At 34.9% G+C, this 24,675-nt stretch overlaps 4 protein-coding genes across 4 annotated transcripts; 2 read left to right on the top strand and 2 right to left on the bottom strand.

Moving 5' to 3' along the window:
- On the top strand, positions 1 to 588 carry LOC131657761 (AT-hook motif nuclear-localized protein 29-like). The gene has a single exon (XM_058927123.1). The coding sequence runs from the start codon at positions 1 to 3 to the stop codon at positions 586 to 588; it is 588 nt and encodes a 195-aa protein (XP_058783106.1).
- An 11,896-nt stretch (positions 589 to 12,484) lies between these two features.
- On the bottom strand, positions 12,485 to 13,075 carry LOC131655240 (uncharacterized). The gene has a single exon (XM_058925131.1). It carries the CDS (start codon positions 13,073 to 13,075, stop codon positions 12,698 to 12,700), a length of 378 nt encoding a protein of 125 aa, XP_058781114.1. The 3' UTR covers positions 12,485 to 12,697.
- A 28-nt stretch (positions 13,076 to 13,103) lies between these two features.
- Positions 13,104 to 14,138, bottom strand: LOC131657760 (uncharacterized). The gene is made up of 3 exons (XM_058927122.1): positions 13,760 to 14,138; positions 13,385 to 13,644; positions 13,104 to 13,283 (listed from the first exon to the last, which is right to left on the bottom strand). Exons 1-3 carry the CDS (start codon positions 14,136 to 14,138, stop codon positions 13,104 to 13,106), a joined length of 819 nt encoding a protein of 272 aa, XP_058783105.1.
- Positions 14,139 to 19,578: 5,440 nt separating this feature from the next.
- Positions 19,579 to 24,432, top strand: LOC131660758 (omega-amidase, chloroplastic-like). Its single transcript, XM_058930069.1, has 9 exons — positions 19,579 to 20,025; positions 20,109 to 20,333; positions 21,249 to 21,342; positions 21,917 to 21,991; positions 22,463 to 22,541; positions 23,145 to 23,160; positions 23,788 to 23,868; positions 24,007 to 24,089; positions 24,194 to 24,432. The coding sequence occupies exons 1-9, from the start codon at positions 19,669 to 19,671 to the stop codon at positions 24,270 to 24,272; spliced, it is 1,089 nt and encodes a 362-aa protein (XP_058786052.1). The 5' UTR covers positions 19,579 to 19,668; the 3' UTR covers positions 24,273 to 24,432.
- Positions 24,433 to 24,675: the final 243 nt, after the last annotated feature.

Genomic DNA, 24,675 nt, shown 5'->3' with positions numbered 1-24,675 from the left:
ATGAGTATGAAACGAGAGATAACTTGTGTTCGTGATGGTGAGAGAATGCCTGAATTCCATCTTTCCCTAAGGCCACTCTTAAAAAAACAAACACATGTTCTCACTGCCGGTAGGCGCCTCCGTGGGCGTCCTATAGGATCCAAGAACAAGCCAAAGATACTTGGCGTATTAACAGGTGACAACTGTAACACATTCAAATTTCACACAATTAAGATCAACGATGGAGTTGACATATTGAAACGTTTACTTGATTTTTCTAAGCGTCAAAAGAGGGCCATTAGCATCGTTACTGGAAATGGAGTGGTGGAGAAAGCCAGGTTTCTTCAATCAAATGGAGGAATTACAACTCTTCATGGAACGTTTAATATTCTCTCTATATCTGGGATAATTATACTAGCGCCCAAACTAGAGAGTGAAGCCAAATTAGCAATTTCTTTATCGATCTTGGAAGAAAATGTTTTTGGGGGGAATGTGATTTCCCCTCTGATAGCTTCGGGTTCAGTGGTATTAAAAGTTATTTCATTTGAAAACACCATAGTTGAAAAGCTTTCTTCAGCGGCCAATGATCATATCAAACCTGAACCATGATTGCTTTTTTATTATTTAGAAGTATTTTAATTTTTTAGGTAAATTATCTAGTGGATGCAATAATTTATATATTATATATCTATCTTATTTTTTTATGCTTAATCTTTTTTAATTAAATATAAATAGTGATTTCTCTATCATGGTAAAATAAGTTTGATAGCATATTTTTTTCTAATAAACAAATTATAATTGTAGGGATGTGTTGATGTGCATAAGGTATATCCTTATAAGGTATATCCTTATGCACGGTACATAAATACTCAAATATTGTTTATATTACTCAAAGTATTATATTTATTACTCAAAATAATATACAGACTACTCAAAATAGTATAAATATTATACAGAACAATTAATATATTACTCAAAATAGTTAAAACTCGATATTACTCAGAATGGTGTAAATATTACTCGGAATAGTGTACTCATTACTCACAATTAATAATTACTCATAATTAATAGATGTGTATAAATAATGCATATATTATTCATGGATTATGATATTATTACTCGTTTTTAACTAAAATGTTACTCAGAACCATTTAAATATTACTCGTACGAGACTTATGCACCGTACATAAGGATATACCTTATGCACATCAACCTGACGCATGATTGTATATGGTCAGAAATAGGGTGAAAACATGCTATCACATGGTACAAGTTGGAAAATAAACCTATTTGATCAATTTTGGGGTGAAGAAAGGTGGTTGAGATAAGGTTTAGGTGAAACAAAGAATTTAAAATAATAAAAAATTGACAAAAAACATGAATTGTACAGTGATGACGCATAATGCCTTAGTAAAATAAGAGATAAATTAAGATGACAAAAAAAATTAGGCTAATGGACTAATGGGGAATTAACATTAAAATTGACCAATGGTGTGCCAATACATAGATCTCCAGCGGTTTACCTTATCACTATTTTATCAAATAATTATTTATAAAATTTTGTATTATTATTATGGTGAATTCTTAACTACCCAACTCAAAAAGTTGGGTAAAGTTACCTTCATTTTATCTTAGAAACAACCAAAAAGTATATTATTTAATAATTAATTAAATAAGATAAAACTAAATGATGTAATGTGATTGGTGGAAGATACACTACCCAATTTTTTGAGATGGGTAGAGAAGTTGTCCGTTGTTATTATTATTATTATTATTAATTTCAAACTAGCCATGTATCCGTGCATACAGAGCTATGCACCAAATACAAATAGTCTATCGAATTATTTATTATTAATAATTATTATAATTTCAAAAATAATGATAATAATAATCATAAAAAGAAAGAAACTAATTGTTAATTGTTATGCATTTTATAAATTTACAATCAATTCATCACAACCATTTATATTCATTATTTTAAATTTAATAATATAATTAAAATAAAAGTAAATAATTATTCATAATTATTATTTTAAATATAGTTAAAATTAAAATCAAATATAATTCAAGATTGGATGGTTACGATCAGAGACGAACTCATGTTATGCATGGAGTGGGCTGGTGCCCCCACTACATATGCATTATTAATTATATGTATTGGTATAGGCAATTAATTATTATTTATTAATTATATTAGTTTGTTTATTGAAAAAAAGGGTAGAAAAATAAATATTTAGTTATAATTCATTAGATTTTTGAAAATAATTCTCTAAACTTATAAATATTGGCTTCACTATATAAAAAATTTATGGATCCGTCTTTTATCACAATTTATTGACAATGTAAAGTATCTTTACTGTTAATGTAATTTCAATTAAATTTTTAAGAATAATAAAAAATAACAAAGAATATAAACCATCTTCATGCATCTTGTGATGTTTCTAAATTAAAAGTAAAATTATATAACATTAGATAATAAGATGAAATTAAGAATAGTAAAAGAAATATGAGAATAAAATAAAAAAATAAAAGAAACACAAATTTATCTTCTATCACATCCTCTCCTCTAATATAATTTTTCAATAAAATTATAAAAAAAAACTACATTTTGTAATGCTTGAGAGGTACCTACAAAAAAATTAATAATTAACAAAAATAAATAAAATTATAAGAATATAAATCATTGAATAATAAAAATAAATAAGTCATAATTAATCAACATCAATAAAATTAAAAAGGAAGATGAAATAAATTAAGTAAGAATAATAAAAACAATGAAGAATATAAATCATCTATATATATTTTGTCATGCTGATAATTAACTATCAATCACATGTATAAAAGAAGGTATAAATGACATAATTAAGTAATCAATAAAGATCCATAGTTTTTTAACTTATAGATTAAAAAAGTGAAAATAAATGAATTGAAACATAATTTTTCTCTCACCAATATAAATTGAACATTCATCTTAAGATTCTGTTTTTTTAAGAGGGAATCATTTTGGGGTTCCCGGTTAATCCTTACTTGAAGCTGGTTGCATCATGTATTCAAATGGTTGAAAATCTAACAATATTTTCTTGATCATTGATTATTTTTTCGTGCATGATCATATTCATGAGAAAATGCATTGTATACAGTGGCGGAGTCAAGACCCTAGACCAGGAATTGCAAGATTGTTTTACACGTTTTTAGTGGATTTAAATAAATATTTTTGTAACTTGAGATATATGCGTGATAAATTTGATTCGAAGATACTTAATTTATAAAAAAAATACCATAATAATATTTAATAAATATTTTGTTATTACTTAAATCAATTACAAAATAAAAATTAGGTTTTACAAATTTTATATACTATAAATTATATGTATATACTGATATTTTCAAATTAATTAAATCAAATTATTAAGTAATTTATATATATTTAATTTATATTTTAAATCAAACATACATAACTTAGGAATGTAGTTTTTTTTTAATGTTTTTTTTTACAATTTCTTTGATTTTGAGGTAAATTTTTTTTGAGATGCACAAAAATAAAAAATTTGATTTACCATGTTATTAAAGTCTAGCTCTCTTTGACTCAACTAATATATTAATTAATAGTGAAAGTTGTTATGAATAATAGAATAATGACATATGTTAATAGTGAAAATTATTAGATGCTATCATATGTTAAAGTGCAGTAGCCCAGACTGGGGTCCTAAACCCTTCAGTTTCATAAAACATTCTGATTTCTTATCGTTTTCGAAGACGGTTTGGCAGAATTGCGAGGTTTTCGGGAGATGGGATTTCATACTGAGCGAAAAAATGAAAGCTCTCAAATTATGCCTTAGGAATTGGAACAGAGAAGTCTTTGGTTGGATTTATCTGAAAGTGAAGCATTGCATATCAGTCTTGAACACTCTTGACAAGCTGTTAGCCGACAATCACGGCGGTAATATTAGCGTCCTGGCATCAGATAGAGAAAAGGCTATTAAAGATATGTTGAATTTAGACATCAAGGAGAGCTTCTTGAGGCAGAAGTCTAGGCAGAAGTCTAGGCAGTCGTGGTTGAAGGAGGGTGACTGTAGTTCAAATTTCTTTCACAATGCTATGAAAGCTTGACATAGACGTAATTTCATTAACTTTATTGATACTCCTCACGACATTGTGGAAGATGTTGAAGGTATTAAACTGACTATAAAGAATCACTTTGAGAAATTCTTCACGGAAATAAACTTATCAAGACCGGTTCCAGAACTTCTTCCCTATAGTTGCCTTAACGATCAGGACAAAGCTATGTTGGAGATACCTTTTTATTTTAGTGAAATCAAGGATGCAGCTTGGAGTTGTGATGGAAACAAGAGCGCGGATCCGGACGGTTTTTCCTTCGAGTTCTTACAGTAATGTTGGGAATTCATCAAAGGAGATGTTGCGATTTTCGTTAACAACTTCCATGCTAGGGCCAAATTGATAAAAGGTCGCACAACTTCTTTTCTTGCGTTTATCTCGAAAGTTAACAATCCTCAGTTTCTCTCTGAATATCGCCCAATATGTCTTGTGGGCTTCCTACAAAAGGTTTTGTCAAAACTCTTTGCTTCAAGACTAAAGTAAGTGATCGGGAAGCTTGTTTCTATCGAGAAGTCAGCCTTTATTGTAGGAAGGAACATCTATAACGAAGCTTTAATGGTGAACAAAATAATAGACATGGCTAAAAGAGAGAAGAGAAAATGCTTAGCTTTGAAGATTGATTTCGAAAAAGCGTTTGACAGAGTTAGTTGGAGTTATTTAAGATACATTCTGCGTAAAATGGGATTCGGAGACAAATGGCTCAAGTGGATGGAGGCTTGTGTTTTCACCATCTCCGTATCGGTTATGATTAATGGTGGCATTGCGAAGGATTTCTCTGTGGAAAAGGGGCTTAGACAGGGAAATCCCTTATCTCCCTTTCTCTTTATTATGGCCAGAGGGATTAGCTAGAATGGTGAAAAGAGGAACGGAAATCAGTGATTATTCTGGGTTCTTTGTCAACGATGATGTTAAATTAGATATCCTTCAGTTCGCTGATGACACAGTCATTATTGGAAATGGTGATAACAATAATCTTTGGTGTCTTAAAGCGATCTTCAGGGGCTTTGAGTTAATGTATGGGCTGCGTGTTAACTTCCAGAAAAGCAACATTTACAGGATTAATATGAGCAATTGGAGCTTAACTTACGCCTCGTCTTTTCTGTCAAGTAGTATCGAATGATTCCCCTTCAAATTCCTTGGCATTATGATAGGCGACAGCCCAAGGAAAGCCTCAATATGGAAAGACTCGGTGAATAAGCTTCATAACAAACTCACTTCGTGGAAAAGAAAACAACTCTCTATAGGTGGCCGCGTCGTGATGATTAACGCAGTGCTGAACTCTATGCCGGTCAATTCACTGTCTTTCTACAAAGCTACTACTCAGATGTTAAAATAGATTAGAAGAATCGAAAGCAACTTTCTTTGTAGGTGTACCACTAACAAACGCACAATACATTGGGTCAGCTGGGATACCGTATGCAGTCCTGTAATCAATGGAGGTCTCGGTATCAAAAAGATCTCGTTGTTCAACAAATACCTTCTGATGAAATGGAAGTGGAGGATTTTAAGGGATTGAAAGGCTCTTTGGACTAGTTTACTACGACATCGATACGAAAATCCAGAAGCGAAAATGATAGAGACTTAGATGAAGAAGTTGGGCTTGACTTTGGGCCTAAGCCAAAAGTATGGAGGGTTTATACTAGAAGACGTGGCAAAGGAATAAAGGAATAGAGGGAATAATTATAGGAGTTAGTTACTATAATTATGGGAGTCGATTATTATAATTATAGGAGTTTGTTATTATAATTATATTGTTACGATAAATTAGGGAAGAGAGAGAGAGAAAATAATCAGCTAAGTTTGTGTCTATAAAATAGGGAAGGAATAAAGCGAAGAGGGTATCTAGGGATTCTATTAGGATTACATATCACCATCTTGGTGAGGGAAGCACTGTGTGCTTAAGGGCTGATAGTTAATAACTATCAGTTTGTTATCTTCATTGCCACTATTTCTCTGTAATTGATCATCCATAATAATACAATTACAGAATTCTTTTCCTATTCTATTCATATATTCTCTATTCATCCATATATTCATATAAGAACCCATCAATTGGTCCGACCTACCGGATTCGAAACCCACACCGCTTCTGCAAGCAAGCGTTAGATGCCACGGAAACCAAAAATGGGAGACAGAATTGACGCACTGGAGGAACAAATGAGTGAGGTAAAGACGACGTTACAGTCCTTGATCGAACAAATGCAGACTCAAAGCCTTGTGATCGGTGAGATGAGCAAGCAACTGGGCAAACAGAAGACAACCCCGGAGAATGAGCCGTCTATTGAAGTATCGTCTTGCAATGAATCACGTCTTGCTGGGAAGAAAGTGAAGCTGCCAGTCTTCGAAGGTGATGATCCAGTTGCGTGGATTACGCGCGCAGAGATCTATTTTGATGTGCAGAATACCCCGGATGAGATGCGGGTTAAGCTGTCACGTTTGAGCATGGAGGGTTCAACAATACATTGGTTCAATTTACTGCTTGAAACAGAGGATGATCTCTCTTGGGAAAAATTGAAGAAGGCCTTAATCGCGCGCTATGGCGGTCGACGCTTAGAAAACCCGTTTGAAGAATTGTCCACGTTACGTCAAACCGGGGGCGTGGAGGAGTTTGTGGAAGCTTTTGAGCTTCTATCGTCGCAAGTGGGTCGATTACCTGAGGAACAATATTTGGGTTATTTCATGAGTGGTTTAAAACCACATATCAGAAGGCGAGTTCGAACATTGAATCCTATCACTAGGATGCAGATGATGAGGATGGCTAGAGATGTTGAAGGTGAACTGAAGGAAGAAGATGATGATGGGGAGCGATATTATGGGAAAAAGAAGGCCGTTGGTGATTTTGGGGGTCGAAGGGATTGGGCTGGATCCTCACCCAAATATCATAATGGGTTAAATTCTAACCCTAAAGATTTGACCCGATCAACTAATACGGGTTGGTCCAACCCGACTCGGAAAACGGGTTCGGTAGGTTCCACGCAAAATTCCTCTTCATCATTGCGTTCAACCGGAAAGAAAATGGAAAATGGTCGTTCTAACTTTTCTGAGCAATGGAAAGGGGTTCGACGCGTGCATAGTGATGAGATGGAGGAGAGAAGAGCTAAAGGGTTATGTTTCAAGTGTGGCGGGAAGTATCATCCTACTCTTCACAAATGCCCTGAAAGATCAATAAGGGTTTTGATTTTGGGAGACGGCGAGAGTTTAAACGAGGAAGGCGAGATCATATCCATGGAGGCTCAAAATTCTGAAAGCGAAGAGGAAGCAGAGTGTAAGTTCATTGGGGTGTTGGGAAACATGGGTGAGTATCGAACTATGAAAATTGAAGGTAAATTGGGGGATGTTGATGTGGTTGTTTTAGTGGATAGTGGAGCTAGCCACAATTTTATTTCTCCTAAAATCACTGCTGCTTTAGGCTTGCAAGTCACTCCAATGGCTGCAAAGAGCATTAAGTTGGGGGATGGACATAGGGTGTTTTCTCAAGGGGTGTGTGAAGGAGTTAGTATAAATCTGGGTCCAATGGTGATAGTGGTTGATGCCTTGGTTTTGGATTTAGGTGGGTTGGATGTAGTGCTGGGGGTTTCATGGCTGAGCACTCTAGGGAAGGTGGTGATGGATTGGAAGGCTCTCTCTATGCAATTTTGGCATAAAGGTGAGATAGTATTGTTACAGGGGCAGGCAGGAAAAACAGAACAGCAAGGCTTCCTCAACAATTTCTTGGAAGATAGACATGAGAGAAGGGGTGAAGTGTGGAGTTGGTCAAAAGGTGAAAAGAAGTTAGATGGTGCAGAAAAAAAATCAAGAGTTGAAAACTATGTTGAGTCAATTTCCGAGCATATTCCAAGAATACATAAGCCTTCCTCCCAAGAGGTCTCAAGTGCATCAAATCAAACTGTTCTCAGATCATAACCCTGTTAATGTGAGGCCATATAGGTACCCTTATCATCAAAAAGAAGAGATTGAAGGCAAGTGTCTGAATTACTAGAAGCCGGTGTGATTCATCCTAGTATGAGCGCTTTTTCAAGTCCTGTTATCTTGGTTAAGAAGAAAGATGGAAGTTGGAGGATGTGTGTGGACTATAGAGTTCTCAACAAGGCTACAATACCAGATAAGTACCCCATTCCCATAGTAGAAGAACTGCTTGATGAGTTATTTGGCGCAACAATTTTTTCTAAAATTGATTTAAAATCTGGTTATCATCAAATTAGAGTAGCAGATGAGGACATCCACAAGACCGCATTTAGAACTCATAATGGACATTATGAATATTTAGTAATGCCATTTGGGTTGATGAACGCCCCAGCCACATTTCAGGCCACTATGAACGACATTTTCAGACCATTTTTGAGGAAATTCGTATTAGTTTTCTTTGACAATATCCTAGTGTATAGTAAGAATATGTCTGAGCATGAGAACCATCTGAAGCAAGTGCTGACTGTTTTACTGTCCAATTGTTTTGTTGCTAATAAATCTAACTGCAAGTTCGGATGTCAACAAATTGATTACTTAGGACACATAATTTCTGGCGCAGGGGTATCAGTAGATCCTGAGAAGATTAGATGTATAGTGGACTGGCCTGAACCCAAAAATGTAAAAGGGGTACCCCATTGTTGTTGCAAGAATTTCACAGCACTCCCACAGGAGGTCATTCTGGGTACCTCAGGACCTATAGAAGGTTGGATGAGAATTTATATTGGGTGGGAATGCAAAGGCGGGTCAGAGATTTCGTGAGAGCTTGTGACATATGCCAGAGACAAAAGTATGCAGCTACTGCCCCAGGTGGTCTCCTACAGCCCCTTCCTATACCCAATGCGATTTGGGAGGATTTGTCCCTAGATTTTATCACCGGCCTTCCAAAATCTAAGGGTTATGCAGCTGTACTTGTGGTAGTGGACAGACTATCTAAGTACAGTCACTTTATCCTTCTAAAACACCCCTACACTGCAAAGTCCATAGCAGAGTTATTTGTGAAGGAGATTGTCAGGCTCCATGGTGTTCCTGCTTCTATTATCAGTGTTAGAGACCCTTTGTTTGTAAGTCATTTTTGGATGGAATTGTTCAAGCTACAAGGTACAAAATTGAAGATGAGCTCTGCCTACCATCCAGAAACTGATGGGCAAACCGAGGTGTTAAATAGATGTTTGGAGAGTTATCTAAGGTGTTTTGCATCAGAACAGCCAAAGTCCTGGTCTCACTGGCTTCCCTGGGCAGAATATTGGTATAACACTACTTTTCATGTTTCTATTGGGAAGACACCTTTTGAAGTGGTGTATGGAAGACCACCTCCCAGCTTGTTAAGATTTTTAAGCAACGAAACAAAGGTAGCTGCTGTGGCTTTGGAATTAAGTGAAAGGGACGAGGCTTTGAATCAGCTTAAAAGTCACTTGTTGCGTGCTCAACAACAAATGAAGAAGTATGCAGATACAAAGAGAAGAGATGTGCAATTTGATGTCGGTGAATGGGTGTTTTTGAAGCTTAGACCTCACAGACAGCAGTCAGTGATCAAGAGGATTAATCAAAAGCTAGCTGCTCGTTATTACGGTCCTTTCAAAATTGTGGACAAGGTGGGAGCTGTGGCTTACAAGTTGCAATTACCTGACACTTCCAGAATCCATCCAGTTTTTCATGTTTCATTGCTAAAAAAAAGGCTATAGGTGACTATCAGGCTCAAGGAGCACTACCTACAGAGTTAGAGGTGGCACCTGATGATGACTTTTATCCAGAAAAGGTGTTAGGCTCCAGAATTAATGTGCTGAGAGGTGTTTCTATTCCTTAAAGTTTAATTCAGTGGAAGAACAAACATGTTGATGATATCACATGGGAAGACAATGCTTATCTGAAGGGGCAGTTTCCAAATTTTAGCCTTGAGGACAAGGCTGTTGTGAAGGACCGAGGTGTTGATAGAGACTTAGATGAAGAAGTTGGGCTTGACTTTGGGCCTAAGCCAAAAGTATGGAGGGTTTATACTAGAAGACGTGGCAAAGGAATAAAGGAATAGAGGGAATAATTATAGGAGTTAGTTACTATAATTATGGGAGTCTATTATTATAATTATAGGAGTTTGTTATTATAATTATATTGTTACGATAAATTAGGGAAGAGAGAGAGAGAGAAAATAATCAGCTAAGGTTGTGTCTATAAAATAGGGAAGGAATAGAGCGAAGAGGGTATCTAGGGATTCTATTAGGATTACATATCACCATCTTGGTGAGGGAAGCACTGTGTGCTTAAGGGCTGATAGTTAATAACTATCAGTTTGTTATCTTCATTGCCACTATTTCTCTGTAATTGATCATCCATAATAATACAATTACAGAATTCTTTTCCTATTCTATTCATATATTCTCTATTCATCCACATATTCATATAAGAACCCATCAGAAAATGTTCTCTTGCACTAACAATTTTAACTCTTTTTCTAGTAACATTTCTTGTAGGATTCTCAATGGAAGGTATACTTCCTTCGGGTACAGCCGCTGGTTGGGATCACAATTGTTGAGGGACGCTTTCCCGAGAATTTTCATCTTCGCTAGACAACCTCTTGGAATTGTGGCTGACATCATGGAGCGGCAAAGAGCTGACTAAAGGAGGAAATTTTCATCCTCGCTAGACAACCTCTTTGAATTATGGCTGACACCATGGGGCGCGATTGGAGGCCGATAATCAACTTATCGCGAATGAATTTTTCAACTTGGTTACTGCTGGTTATTCTTCTCAGTCTAGTAATGATGAGTTTTCTTGGGCTGCAACCTCCGAAGGTATCTTCTCTGTGAAGTCCTGCTACAATCTTATCTCTAAGGCTGATTCTCTCTTCTTCTGGACCGCCAAAATCAGATCGACGCTCGCTTTCTTATGGGACTTAAAGGCTCCTTTAAGAATTCTCATTTTTGGATGGCGTCTTATCATTAACAGACTGCCCACGCGGAATCAACTATCAAAGAGAGGAGTTATTGATTTGAACTCAAATAAGTGTTGTGTTTTTTGTTTTTCCGAAGACGAATATGTATCCCATTTATTTAATTCCTGTTTCATCTCTTCCTGCATCTGGAAAGACGTTGCGAACTGGATGGGCGATAAGGTTCCTCTGCCTTTAAATCTTCTCACTCTCTTCTGCATTTTAACACCGTGAAGGCTCCCTTTCGCAACGTCGTGGGGCTGATATGACTAGCCATTTCTTGAAATTTATGACTTTTCTGTAACGATATTCTATTTACGGATAAGGTGTTTAGCTTCGAGGAATGTCTTAATTCTATCAAATTTTTATCTTGGAGGTGTTTATCGTTATGTAATGACAAAAACAATCGTTCTTTTCTAGAATGGTTCTCCTCTCCCCTTGATTGTCTCTAGAATGCGTTTCGAATATCCCTAATACTCATATAGTGAATTTTGTTGCCTGTTAAAATAATTTCGTTAAATGCTATCAACCAGAGTAATATCATCAAGGTGGAGTGTAGGGCGGTGTTTCACGATATTTGTCATTTGATTCATGAGTTTGAAACTGTTATCGTTGTTCACAATTTCAGGAAAACTAATAGATGCGCGAATGCTCTTGCAAATAGTGGATGTGCATATTCTCAATATCGCGTTTCTGATAAACCTCCTGACATTTTGATTCAAATGTTGGAGGATGATTATCTAGGTTTATACACCCCAAGGGGTAGTGCTTTGTAGTCTCTTTTTCTTTTAGGCTTAGACCCTCTCTTGTTCCAAAAAAAATAAATATATATTTCGTTAAATGGAGAACTCACTTAGCTAAGGTGTATCCTTTATTCTCACTCATCCCTAACTAAACATCTAATAGTATACGTATATAAATATTGTTGCGCAAAGGTATACAATTATTGAATCCTTACTCTATGAACCTACATACTTTCTATACAAGAACCCTAATCACTTAATCGTTCATACATCATATTGTATTAGTTGTATTAAGGGAACACGAATTCCATCACAATCTATTAATTTCCACGGGCCTTGTGCATTTCAACTTATTATCCATGTTCTAATCAGAATTTACTTGAGTTATCCTCTCATCTTTTATTCTTAATGATTTCTATCGCTTGGCCGCTATTAGAATGCCGCCATTAGAATGATTTATGATTTTTAGTTTAGAATTGAAGCTCGTCCTTTTAATACTTGAAGTAAGAATCCATATGTTTGTACTCTATGAATAAATATAAATACTTAAAACCATTTAAGAACTCTTGTTAATACTTAACTTTGATTCTAAAATTGCTAATGAATTAGGAATTTTGTTAAGATTATAGGTTTTGTCACTTATGAATTAGGATTTTTAACATTATAGAAAACTCAATAACAACTCGGTGAATAAATTCAATAACTCGTGTTAAATTAAAAATTGAAAGTTATCAGCAAATGAAACTCATCCCAAAACATCTTTTTCCATAAAGAACCTTATGAAGATGTTACTATATGTATTTTGTTCTTAGACTCCCTCAAACTCTAGCAACAAAAGTATTCCATAATTGTAGTAAGCGTATACATGTTTTCGAAAATGACTCCCTTGATATCATGTGAGAAGGCTAATGATGTCGTCTAAGTTGTTAACTTGTACTCTAAGGAAGGACCGAAATGGTGGAAAGAACTCTTAATCATAGGGATGAGTAGTGAATGATCTTTCCGGTGGTAAGAGAGCAGTAAATCCAACCGAATGATTTGGAGACGGACGAGTTTGGTTTGGCCAAGCCATGACATGAAGTTGAATCGACGCATATTGATCTATTGCGGAAATGAGAAGGTCCTTGATTTCAGCATGGTCACAACAATGTACAAGACCACCAGAACAAACACTTGTAGGTATTGTGCTCTTATCATCCAACCGAGAGATCACGAGCAGGAAGCCATTCGCGGTTGCCTCTTCATGGAGCTCTCTTAACCCACCGCGATCTGCTGATGTGTCCTTCGTCACTGAATAGATGCACACAAAGCCCTGCATAATAATGCATGTGTATTTCGTAAGCAACATTTTATAAAGCTTAGTTGTTTAGAAGTTACTAAAGAAGAATCCAATTATGTACCTCTTCAGTTCGCTTGATTTCCATTCCAAAGCGTGCTTCGTTTCGTTGAGGGACCAATTCTATCGCAATTTCGTTTAGTCCAGGTAGAAACCATAACCTTATACCATGAATTAGTTGAGTAGTGTAATGGATTTGTTGGTTAGAAATGGTATTTTCCTGTGTTATACAATAAGGATTAAATGCAGTTTTGGTTCGATGCTTCATCATTAATGCATGTATGTACTATAAGAAACTCGAAGAAAAAATATACATACTACCTTAGGTGGTATCAGTTCGGTTTGGATATTGACAAAAACAAGAGGGACCCCTGAGGAAATTGCTGCACTAAACCAGGCCATGCACCTAGCCGTAACGGTATCGATGCAGTGCTCACTGACAAGTGGCATGAATAGAATGGAACTTACAACTGAGGAATTTTGATGAGGCAGATAGGTTTTTACTTTCATCTTCCAATCATATTTCATCGCGTCTCTGCGGAATCCTTTGTCCTTCATATTCACTAATCTCCTTGTCATTTCTGCAAAAATGGAAAGAAAAAAAATAGCATGTCTTTAGAATGTTTTATTGCCGAGGTAAAAAGTTTTTATACTATCAGTTAATATCAGTTAATCATAACTGTTAGATTTTTATACCTTGCAGTTCAATGCACTGCTTTAATGTTAGATCGGCTAAATCCGCGATATGTCTACGATCTGTTATGGCTTGTACAGTGTACTTCTTTCTAAGAACAGAAACTTTCTGTTGAACAATACAGGTCTGAAGTTTCAGCAAACTATCACCTCTTCTAACCTTAATCCATATGGACTCGACGCAATTGTTGATCTTACCAAGCTGTGAACTGAACTCTAAACTAGTCTTTGGAGGCAAAAAGGATTCATCGGCAACATCGATATTTTCTGTTGAGAATCCTTCAATGATGTCTCCTGGTAATGGCATGCTCTCATCCCATTCATGAATTATGTCTTGTTTGACATGTTTCACACAAACAAGTGTTTGATCAGATGCAGACATTTCCTCCTAGGATATGAAACTGGAAAGTGGATCCAAAGTTTGTATAATAGTATTCCTTAAGCCGTTTCAACAAGAAATTGGAAACTGGATCAAATTTAAATGTGTCTATATGCTTTTAACATTTTCTAATAAGACAAATACCAAGAGGCTAAGTTATGGCCGGCACAGAGTTCTCCTTACATCTAAATTTAGTATCACCAGTCACCATCACCAATCAATCTAAAGCAGTCCCTTCAAAAAAGAGGGAAAAAAAGAGCCAATCACTCACTGTAATAGCAAACACAATTTTATAAAATAACAATAATGTGTCTTGTGTTCAATTGATCTTATAATAAATAGATGAAGTTTTCAATATATAATAAGTATTAAAAACGCATGAATAACTAAAATATATGTAATACCGAGATCAAGAGTAATTCATCATAATACACTTAATTACGTTTAACTCTAACAAAAAAGAATGTAGTTATTCATTGTCATGGTAGCTTTACAAATAAACATATGAGATGAAATATCATCAAGAACTATCCTTCGAACTTGCGTGTGTATCTATCTCAAACCGCTTGCAATTACTCCCTCTGTCAAACTCTCAGTATGCACCCATGTTTCTTTATATGAAAATTGGTGTCAAAATAACTAAATGAATCTCTTTTGATGCTACTGATCTCTATCTATAATAGTCCATATAAACCCTCACTCGTCAATAGAAGGTTTTCTCAATTTTGCGAATGAGCTTTCTAGCGCTAGGAAATGATAAACAGCTTTGTAATCGTTAATCAGAAGTTTCTTCGGTTAATTTTTTTTATAATCTGATGTTTCTTCGATTAGAAATTTTTTGTTAATTTTCTTGATTTGCTCTGTTGTTCATTGTGCTTTGATACTTCAAGAATGCTCACTTTCCTTTACTAGTACACATAACAATTCAAATTAAGTTAGTTTCATCTATTTAGGACAATCATTATTATGTGCACGAATCAGAAGATTTATGATTACTTTGTATTCTAACATTGTGCTTAGAAACATGTATGATTTTCAAGTAAGCTATGCACTTATCAACTCTCATCAACTTCAGATACTTTTGCTAAAACAAAAGTCCTCCAAAAAATTTATTTAAACTTATTTAAGGGTCAACGGAATTTTTTCTAATCGATTAGTCAGAGGTTTAGATCAAGAAATACATGGAAGCATGGTTGAAATCGTACCAAGTCTCGATTCAAATCAACACTTCATTTTTGTAAAATTTTGAATTTTTGGAAGTGTGATTTGAATAATAGAATTGGCTCACTCGAATCAAATTGATTATGAAAAATCAAAATTTGCTTTTGTGTGTTTGATTCGAATCACAATATAGTCTGACTCGAATCAAATATGATTATGAAAAACAGGATTTTGCTTCTGTGAGTTTGATTCAAATCTTACTAAAGAATGACCCGAATCATAGAGGTTTTGAATTCAATCATTAAAAAGGCTTGACTCGAATCAAATTGTGGTTGCAAATTTTGGATTTTTGTTCTATAATCTTGATTCATATCATGAATATAGGTAACCCAAGTAATAAAAAGTTTCATTCAAATCATTGGAGCAGTTTTTTTGTTTTTGTTTTTTCATGCTTGATTCAAACCATTCATTCGTTTGACTTGACTCATACCATTTGTTAGACTTGAATCAAATAGGTGTTTTCTCTCATTTTTGTACCTTATCTCCATCACATATATAAATCATTTTTCTGAATCTCCCTCATAATATTCTATGATTTAGAACACACAACATACTTTTTTCTTAAACTTTCAAAAATAATTTTTAGTTTTGTTTTGAGTTTGCAACTGAAATTTTTCTTCACTTTCAACCTCTAGCTTCTACGATTGTTGTTTGGATTAACTTTCCAACCTAGGCGTGAGATCTGTGTGAAGAGGATCATTTTTTTTACTAACATTTTCTGAAGATTTTTGAAGATTTCAGGTTGGCATCACGAACTCCCCCGACAAAATGGCTAGTGGAGAAGAAAAATAGATCTATAGAAAAGCTTGCAAGGACGATGCTCGATGAGACTAACCTTCCTTAACAACAGAAGCAAATGTTGATTGATTATGCAAGTATCTTAGAAAATACAAATCTAAAAGAAAATTATCAAGAAGCAAAACAAGGTCAAAGTCATTACAATGTCTATGGTACCCCAAGGGAGCAGATTGTGGCTGAGTTTGGTACATTGATTATGATTTTGGTGGGTGCAGATTAGATAAAAAAATTATCAGTGGTACATGTCACTTACTTGGTAACTCACTTGTCTCTTGGGATAACAAGAAATAAGCAAGTTCCGCGTTATCCATAACTGAGGCAGAATACATTGTTGTGGGTAGTTATGGCTCCTTGATTTTTTGGACGAAAGAACAACTTAGTGATTACAGTGTTAATCTTGGAGTTGTCCCAATAAGATGTGACAACACTAACATTATAAACCTTACTAAAAACCTGATTCTTCACTAACAGGCTAAGCACATTGAGGGTTAGGCACCATATTGAAAAAGAGAATTTCATACTTGAGTTTGTGACCTCATTTAACCAACTCACGTATATTTTTACAAAACCTCTTCCTTTCCTAAAGAAAGTTTTTTTTCATAACAATTGAACTAGGAATCATAAATAAATAATGCTTGGATTAATATGCTTATGTGAGTTTTCTCCTTCTTATTCTTCCCTTAATTTATATGATTTTTTATGATCTATGTCCTATTCTTGTTTCCTGATTTTTTATTACGATAAAAAGGGAAAATATACTCTTAGTGATAGTAGAGTATACTCTATTCATGTGAGGGGGAGTTTAACCACTTCAAAATTTATCTATCTATTTTTCTTTCACCACCTCTCTGAGAGGTGTGTTGTCATCATCAAAATGGGAGAGAAAGTGGATCTATGTGCTTGCAAATATAAAGTTGATGATCATACTAACAACCTTCCTAGTGTTTTGATGACAACGACACTAATGATTTCTTAAGTCGGTGGTAATATATTTCCAACTCATTGACGATGGTGATTAACCTGAAGACATCTTAAGCCTCATCAAGTAGGAGAATAAAGGTTCCATTGAAGTTCTTATATATCGATGTATTTGGAAAAGGAACTTGAACGCCTCAGAGTTGTGAAAGAGAGGAAGTGTGAAAGCTCATCTAATCGTGTCTGTCTGATTGACCAAAATATTGTGAAAGTGAGAGAGTAACTCCTAAGATACTAAGATAACTCTCAAACACACACACACACTTAAAACATTTTTTAAAACCTCCTTTTACCTAACAAAACATCTAAAAATGTTTTTAAACCTTAACCAAATTGATTAGGAGACTACCAGGTTTATTAGAAGAAATTTTTGAACTACCTAATTAATTAGATCCTAAGACTAATCGATTAGTTGAAGAAAAATCGATTATGACAATGTCTTGATGATTGGTAAAGACTCTGTATCCAAACTTTTCACATTGGGCACAAATAATCGATTATTTGTGTACCTAGTCGATTAGACTTAAAACCTAATTGATTAGGTGAGTTAATTGACCCGTTGATTGTTTCCTTTATGAGCCAATTCCTCTCCTATATAAAGGAGGCACATCCTCTCTTCATTTCATACAAGAATTCAAGGTTTCTCTAATTCGGCCGAACTTGAATAATTCTCTAGTGCCATCTCTCTAACTCTTATATTTTAATTATTGCTATTTACTTTACTGCTTTTTATTCTGATATTAAAAAAAATACTAACACAATTTGCTACTTAAGTATTAAAACTTCTATATTAACCACAAATTTTGATACCATAACTTACCTCCCTCTTGTGCTTGGAGTTACCTGTCCAACAACGCATTGGTCAAAAAATCTTTTAGGTACGGGTTTGCTTGAGCCCTAACTTCTCTTAGAACACATAGTCCGACCTCAAGCCCATTTCGAAAATCCAACACTTCAATATGTCATCTGTGCTTCTATGATCACTACCACTTTGGTAAAGCGGTCAATGTATTCGCGTAAGGTTTCCTTTTCACATGAGTTATCCCACAGAGTACGACCATTATTGTGAGTTGTCTCTTCCAGACAGTGAAGTGGGCGATGAACACTTCGTACAAATCCTTCTAGTAGTTTATGCTCCCATCGGGGAGACTTTAAACCAAACCATTGTTGATTCATTCTAGGTTAATTTAAAGAGCTTGAATTTTACAACCTTGTGGACATGTTAGTTAGGGGTGTTTGTGGTGCGGTTTGAGCGGTTTTGACGTAAAAAGTCATCTGAACTGCAATAGAAAATAGTGTGTTGTTCGATTTGGTTCGGTTGACTTTTATAAATAAAATCGAATAAAATCAAACCAAACAAATGCAGTTTGGGTTGGTTCGATTTTTTACAAAAAAATATTGAGTCATACATTCACATATAGATGACAACATAACTTTGTATTTAGTTATTTCTGAGTTATCAAATAACAACAAATTTCATCATATTTTGACTCAACTTTCCATTTAAAATTAAAAAATAAGATTAGATAAAAGTGGAATAAAAAACATAAAATATTAGCATAAAATAATATAAAAAACACTATGATAAAATAGAAAAGACAGAGATGAAATATTAGAGAAGATACAAAAGAAAGAGCATAAGAGAGAAAAGATTATAGAAGAAGAGGTGCATTAAAAACATAATTAGAAGAGAGAACAATATAATAAAATTAATAAGAGGAAAAAGAAAGAACATAAGAGATGAGAGACTATAGAAAAAGATGCAAGAAGCACTTGAAAAAGAAGATGAGACGAATGCGCGATACTGCTAAGAGAGATTTGAGAAGACTTAAATTGAAACCATAAGTGTGAGGAAGAAAAAATCGGTCGTAATTGCAAGGCTAAGACATAATAGGTTGGACTTTGGGTTGGATGTGGGTTAAGTGAAGTTTGGGTTGTAACATGATGTGATTTGGTTCGGTTTATAAAATATAAATCGCAAACTGAACTGAATCGTGTAATTTTGTTAAAGAATAATCCAAATACATCCAAACCATTTATGATTTTTTTATGATTTACTTTAGTTTTGCGGTTTTCTAATGGATCGATTCGGTTTGGAACACCCCTAATGCTATTCCATTCGATTGTCCACATGCTGATTGGCAATGTTTCTAATTTGTGTTGTTTTTTCTAAAATTTTAAACTCCTATTGACTAAAATATTAGTATTATTTATGATGCTTTTTACCTTATTGTTGGTCTAAATACAAAATATTTATAAAGAAAAAACGCAATTCTAAAGATAGAACATTTTGAAACTTTTGGAGGACTTCTTATAAACTAAAAGAGTGGCAAAAGAAACATTCATTTGTTTGTTTATACTTAAATGTAATTTTTCTTCCCAAACATTAGTATTATAATACAAAAGTAAAAGTGGACGTGCCTCACCCCAATTCCCACCGGTGTGTTGGCTTCCGATGAGCTGACCAGGAAGTCTAAATTCAATGAATTAAAACCAAGGCTTAATATCTATCTAAAACACAATAAAGTGAAAAAATAAAATGAAAGCATTCGCAACATCGTCATCACTATCAGCATTGAAATCTATCAACTTCACCCACACTCGAACTCGAATCTCCAATCCCTTTCTCTCCAACACTCTCCCCTTTCTCCCTCCCAATCTCAACCGCGAAATCCACTCTTCCTCTCCAATCATGGCTTCTTCTATACCACCATCCATCAATTCCGAACTAGCACGTTCCCCACCCGCAATTCCCATGCCAACTCCCCCTCTCACCAAATTCAACATTGGTCTCTGTCAACTCTCAGTAACCTCCGATAAAAACCGAAACATCGCTCACGCAAGGACGGCTATCCAAGACGCTGCTGCAAAGGGGGCGAAACTTGTTCTCTTACCTGTAAGCTGCTTGTTTCAGTGATCCTGATTTTGAATTTTGATTGCTTTGAATTTAATTGGTGTTTGGAATTGGGGATTTGTTAGGAGATTTGGAATAGTCCTTATGCGAATGAGAGTTTTCCTGTTTATGCTGAGGATATTGACGCGGGCGGTGATGCTTCTCCTTCTACTGCTATGTTGTCGGAACTGGCGCGGTTGCTGAAAATTACTATTGTTGGTGGTTCTATTCCTGAACGTTCGGGAGATCGCGTGTATAATACTTGCTGCGTTTTTGGAACTGATGGGAAACTCTTGGCCAAGCACCGGAAGGTAGTGTTTGTGTTTTGTGTTTCATGGAAATCAAAGTGCTGAAGAGAATTTTGTTGTTCTTCTGTTTGCCTTAATAATTCATTAGCCAAATGTCAAGTATAGGGGTGGCAAACCCGTTTAGGCCCGCTTCACAAAAACCTCAAAAAAAGGAGGTGATAGTTGAGGGTGCGGACATAAAACCATGACGCGCCTAGAAAAAATGAGGGTGGATGGGGCAGGCATACAGGCCTTGCATCCCTAAAGTTTAAAAATAGCAAAAAAATTTCTCGAAATAATATGGGTAAAATGGGCAATGTCCGATGGGTCGGGTCTGTTTTGCCACCCCTAATCAGATTGATTTTAGAGTACGCATATATTTTGGTTTTTAAATATGTGAGGCAATGTCACAATACTATGTGAATGTATCCAAATTACAAACACATAAATGTATCTTTTGTTTGTAAGTTGGGTCTTCAAATGTGTATTTCATTAGTTAGTCTGGTCCTCAAGTGTGTCTTTTGTTAGTCTATTTGTTCCATAAAATTAATGACACCTAAATAAGTTTTTGTAATTTGGATACTTTCAAGGACGTGATCTCGCCTTACACATTGTGTGTTTGGATTGGTGGTGTAGGGTTGCATGGAGTGGAATGGAATAGGATAGTTAGTTTGAAAAAAAAAAACTGATTTATATCATTCCGCATACTCCACTCTATTCCATCTTATACCAACAATCCATACATAGCTTAAACCAACAACCCAAAGAGATCAAATTGACTGTTGCTTGATTGTTTTAGCTTATATGCTAGCTTCTTATTAGTAAAGTTTAAATTTCATCATACCCGGACAAAATTTGGATTGTGAGTCATAATTGAATCAGTATTAGTATTTTCTTCTTTATTATGTAATTTCTGATGTGTGGGTGGTTTCACTACAGATACATCTTTTTGATATTGACATCCCTGGGAAGATTACCTTTATTGAATCATTGACTCTCACTGCCGGGGAGACTCCAACAATCGTTGATACAGGTCTAACATGTTTTTTCAACACAAAGTTAGCCATATATTACCCAGTTCTACATGTTTCTGTATAGATGCACTCTTTTGTTGTGTCACGGTGTTTGAAATCATGTAAAAATGAGTAATGTATATTCAAACTACCGAAAATGATACTCATATTGAATGGCTGCATAACAATGAAGAAATGAAAACAAAAGCTGTTATCATTATCCTTGTACTGTTATATTAACCTCTAGATCATAATGTTTAGCTTCTTACACTCTTCCATAGGTCATGTTATTCCGGATGATATTACCTTAAGTGCAGTTAGTAATTGAATATCTCTATGAGGAACAATTTTGTTGAAAACTATGTCTCTTTGTTGATTTTGATGATTATGTTCACTTATTTGGACTTTGTTTTATGTAGTTTTGGGAAGGAACATTTATGAAGAACTGTGTTTGTAGGAGAGAACATATTTTCTGACTAGCATGTGCCACAAGTGTGGTCTAATCTTTATTTCTTTATGACTATTGTTTTTTCTTGCAATGAATTTTTTCCATGTTTTAGTGAACTAATTGTAATGATGGGATGATTTCTACAGAGGTTGGACGCATTGGCATAGGCATTTGTTATGACATTAGGTTTCCAGAACTAGCAATGATATATGCAGCAAGAGGTACATATTTTCCATTAATATTGCTCAGATACAATTAATTTTGTTCTGTGTGTAGTTGGTTGAGAGTGATTTGAGTTTTGCAAGGTATTTCATTCATGCCTCCAAAGTTCTTTTACCATGATGGAGTAACAATATTTTTACCTTTGGGATGAAATTAGTTCAGATACTTCAGTGTAGTTCTGATATTAGGGTTATACTAAAAGAAACTTAAAATTATTCTTCGGTATTAGGATATTGATTTCCTTTAATATGTAATCTGTCAATTATGCATATAATCTGTATAAGCTGTGAAGCCTGGAAACTTTGCTTGAGATTAACTCTCTAGTTGAATTGATTCTTTTTCAAACTTGCATTGCATCATTCTTATTATTTTTGTTGTTCTTTAGCTTTGGAGATAAGACTTGGTTATTGTTGTTGTTGTTGTTGTTGTTGTTTAGCTTTGGAGTTACAGTATTCAGCTTTTAACTTCAGGTGCACACTTGCTCTGCTATCCTGGGGCTTTTAACATGACAACTGGACCATTGCATTGGGAGTTATTGCAGAGATCAAGGTAACAAATACAACGTAATGGACATTTGAGAACCTGAAGCCAATATTATACTGAATTCTTTGAATTTTATATCCTTATATTATATGGTTGCTTTCAAAAAATAAAACGAAAAATGGTTTCCAGAATGCTGTTTGTTCCTTAATAATGTGCATGTGATTGGAATATAAAAACTGTATCTAGTTTTAAGGTTTTCACGGTGTAAACTACGTAAGTGAAGTTCTTCTTGGGAAAATGGAGATAATAAATTGAAATGCCGCAACAACTAGAACAGCCGGTGCTGGTAGAGCATAGTGTCATATTTCCTTAGTTATATCAATCAAATTAGACTGATAGTTCACTGAACCATATCAATAATTTGCGATAGGAATTCAGGACAAATATGACCTTTGTAGTAGGAACAGTAAGAAGCTTATGATCATACTTAACAGTCAAGACTATATACTGGTGTCACTTTTCTCTTTGTTTTGCTCCCACTTATTGATCTTGACTCCTCCTTATCTTCAGCAGTAGAAACTTGTGATTTTGTGTTTGAAGATATTGATTAAACAAAAATGACTGATCTATATTCCAATTCTAATGCGTGTTTTGCTTCTTCACATGCAGGGCTACAGATAATCAGGTAATGACCCTTGATTTTTGAAACTTCTGTGTACTTTTTCTGCACACATATTTCTCGTTAAAGTATAACAACAACAACAACCAAGCCTTATCCCACTAAGTGGGGTTGAAGTATATCAACTCGAAATATCATCTAATGTTATTTTTTTTATATAATTTGTGAAGTTCATGATCTGTGAGCCAAATAAATGATCTTTAAAAAAGTAGTTTCAAATTGGGGAGTTATTTACCCTGAATAAGAAATCAAGAAAAGAAACTATCAAACCTAAAACCCCTTGGGAGTTTGGCATGAATGTGTTATAAATTTTAGAAAGCAGACACTACTCTACTTGTTTTCTGAATATTCCGTTCAAACTGATGTATTTATAGATGAGCCATATATGTTGGAGAGACTGCATGGCTCCCACACATCTCAAAGAGAAAATAATAGTAGAATTGGGATTGAGAAAAATTATTTCCCATGATATTTTACAGTTGAATTGTTGGGATTGGTGAAGTTGATAGTGTGATTAAAGCAGGCTTGTGGTTAAGGGGTCTCTCTCCATATTATTACCATAGTTTATTGTAATTGCAAAGTTTTATGCTCTGAGAAGACAAGTGAATGCTTACGGAAATTCATTTCCTACAGCTATATGTGGCAACCTGTTCACCTGCTCGGGATAATGGACCTGGTTACGTGGCTTGGGGTCACTCCACTCTTGTTGGTCCAGTAAGTATTCCCTTTATGTCTTGTTTTCCTTTGGTAGAGCCAGTTAAATGTACTTACTGATTACGCAAGTTGATATTGTATGCACTATAAGAGTCAGTAAGTCACTCCAACTAACTCTGAAACATATCAATGTGGCAGTTTGGAGAAGTTCTGGCTACTACAGAGCACGAGGAGGCAATCATTATAGCAGAAATTGATTATTCAATATTGGAGCAGAGAAGGTTTACTTTCCTTCAAACTATAATATCTTGCTCGTGTTTAACATGTGGTTGCCAGTGATATATCAGTTAATCATTTATAATATTGTTGTGATTTGATTACTCAGGACAAACCTCCCCGTGACTAAGCAACGAAGGGGTGATCTTTACCAGTTGGTAGATTTGCAGAGGCTGAATTCCCACTGAATCAAACGGCCCTTCTAAAATTGGGACATCTGCATAATTACATTACCTTGTAAGAAGCATGATCATGCCATCTTTTGTGGTTGTTAAATGCTGTCTTATTGATGATATGAAACCCAAACTCCGGACTGCCGAAATAAATAAAGGAATTTGTGCTTTCAATTATTGTTTTTTTATTGTTGGTTATGATCGTGGTTACTAGCATTTGTCAAATAGGAAGTTAGACATTGCTTGGCCTGTGAGGTAATAAATGAACTTGGATGTATGTGCACAAGCAGGATATTATCACTTGTGTTTTTATATGACTTGAATTGTGTTGTCTGTACATGTCTGTGCCCGAGCACACTTTTAATGTGAAAATAGTAAAGCTACAATTTGTAGCATTGAGATAAACGTAAGTTTCTTG

This window comes from Vicia villosa, linkage group LG3 (genome assembly GCF_029867415.1).
Source record: "Vicia villosa cultivar HV-30 ecotype Madison, WI linkage group LG3, Vvil1.0, whole genome shotgun sequence".
Lineage (NCBI taxonomy): Eukaryota > Viridiplantae > Streptophyta > Magnoliopsida > Fabales > Fabaceae > Vicia > Vicia villosa.
This window is presented reverse-complemented; position numbering and strand designations above follow the sequence as displayed.

Bases quoted from the DNA above. Each gene is read 5' to 3' on its own strand.
- LOC131655240 (XM_058925131.1), bottom strand. From the start codon at position 13,075: ATGTTGCTTACGAAATACACATGCATTATTATGCAGGGCTTTGTGTGC.
- LOC131657760 (XM_058927122.1), bottom strand. From the start codon at position 14,138: ATGTCTGCATCTGATCAAACACTTGTTTGTGTGAAACATGTCAAACAA. The intron at 13,645-13,759 runs GTATAAAAATCT...CCATTTTTGCAG, and splicing joins GCAGTGCATTGAACTGCAAG to AAATGACAAGGAGATTAGTG. The intron at 13,284-13,384 runs GTAGTATGTATA...TGTATAACACAG, and splicing joins CCGAACTGATACCACCTAAG to GAAAATACCATTTCTAACCA.
- LOC131660758 (XM_058930069.1), top strand. From the start codon at position 19,669: ATGAAAGCATTCGCAACATCGTCATCACTATCAGCATTGAAATCTATC. The intron at 21,343-21,916 runs GTCTAACATGTT...TGATTTCTACAG, and splicing joins TCCAACAATCGTTGATACAG to AGGTTGGACGCATTGGCATA. The intron at 21,992-22,462 runs GTACATATTTTC...TTTTAACTTCAG, and splicing joins AATGATATATGCAGCAAGAG to GTGCACACTTGCTCTGCTAT.
- LOC131657761 (XM_058927123.1), top strand. From the start codon at position 1: ATGAGTATGAAACGAGAGATAACTTGTGTTCGTGATGGTGAGAGAATG.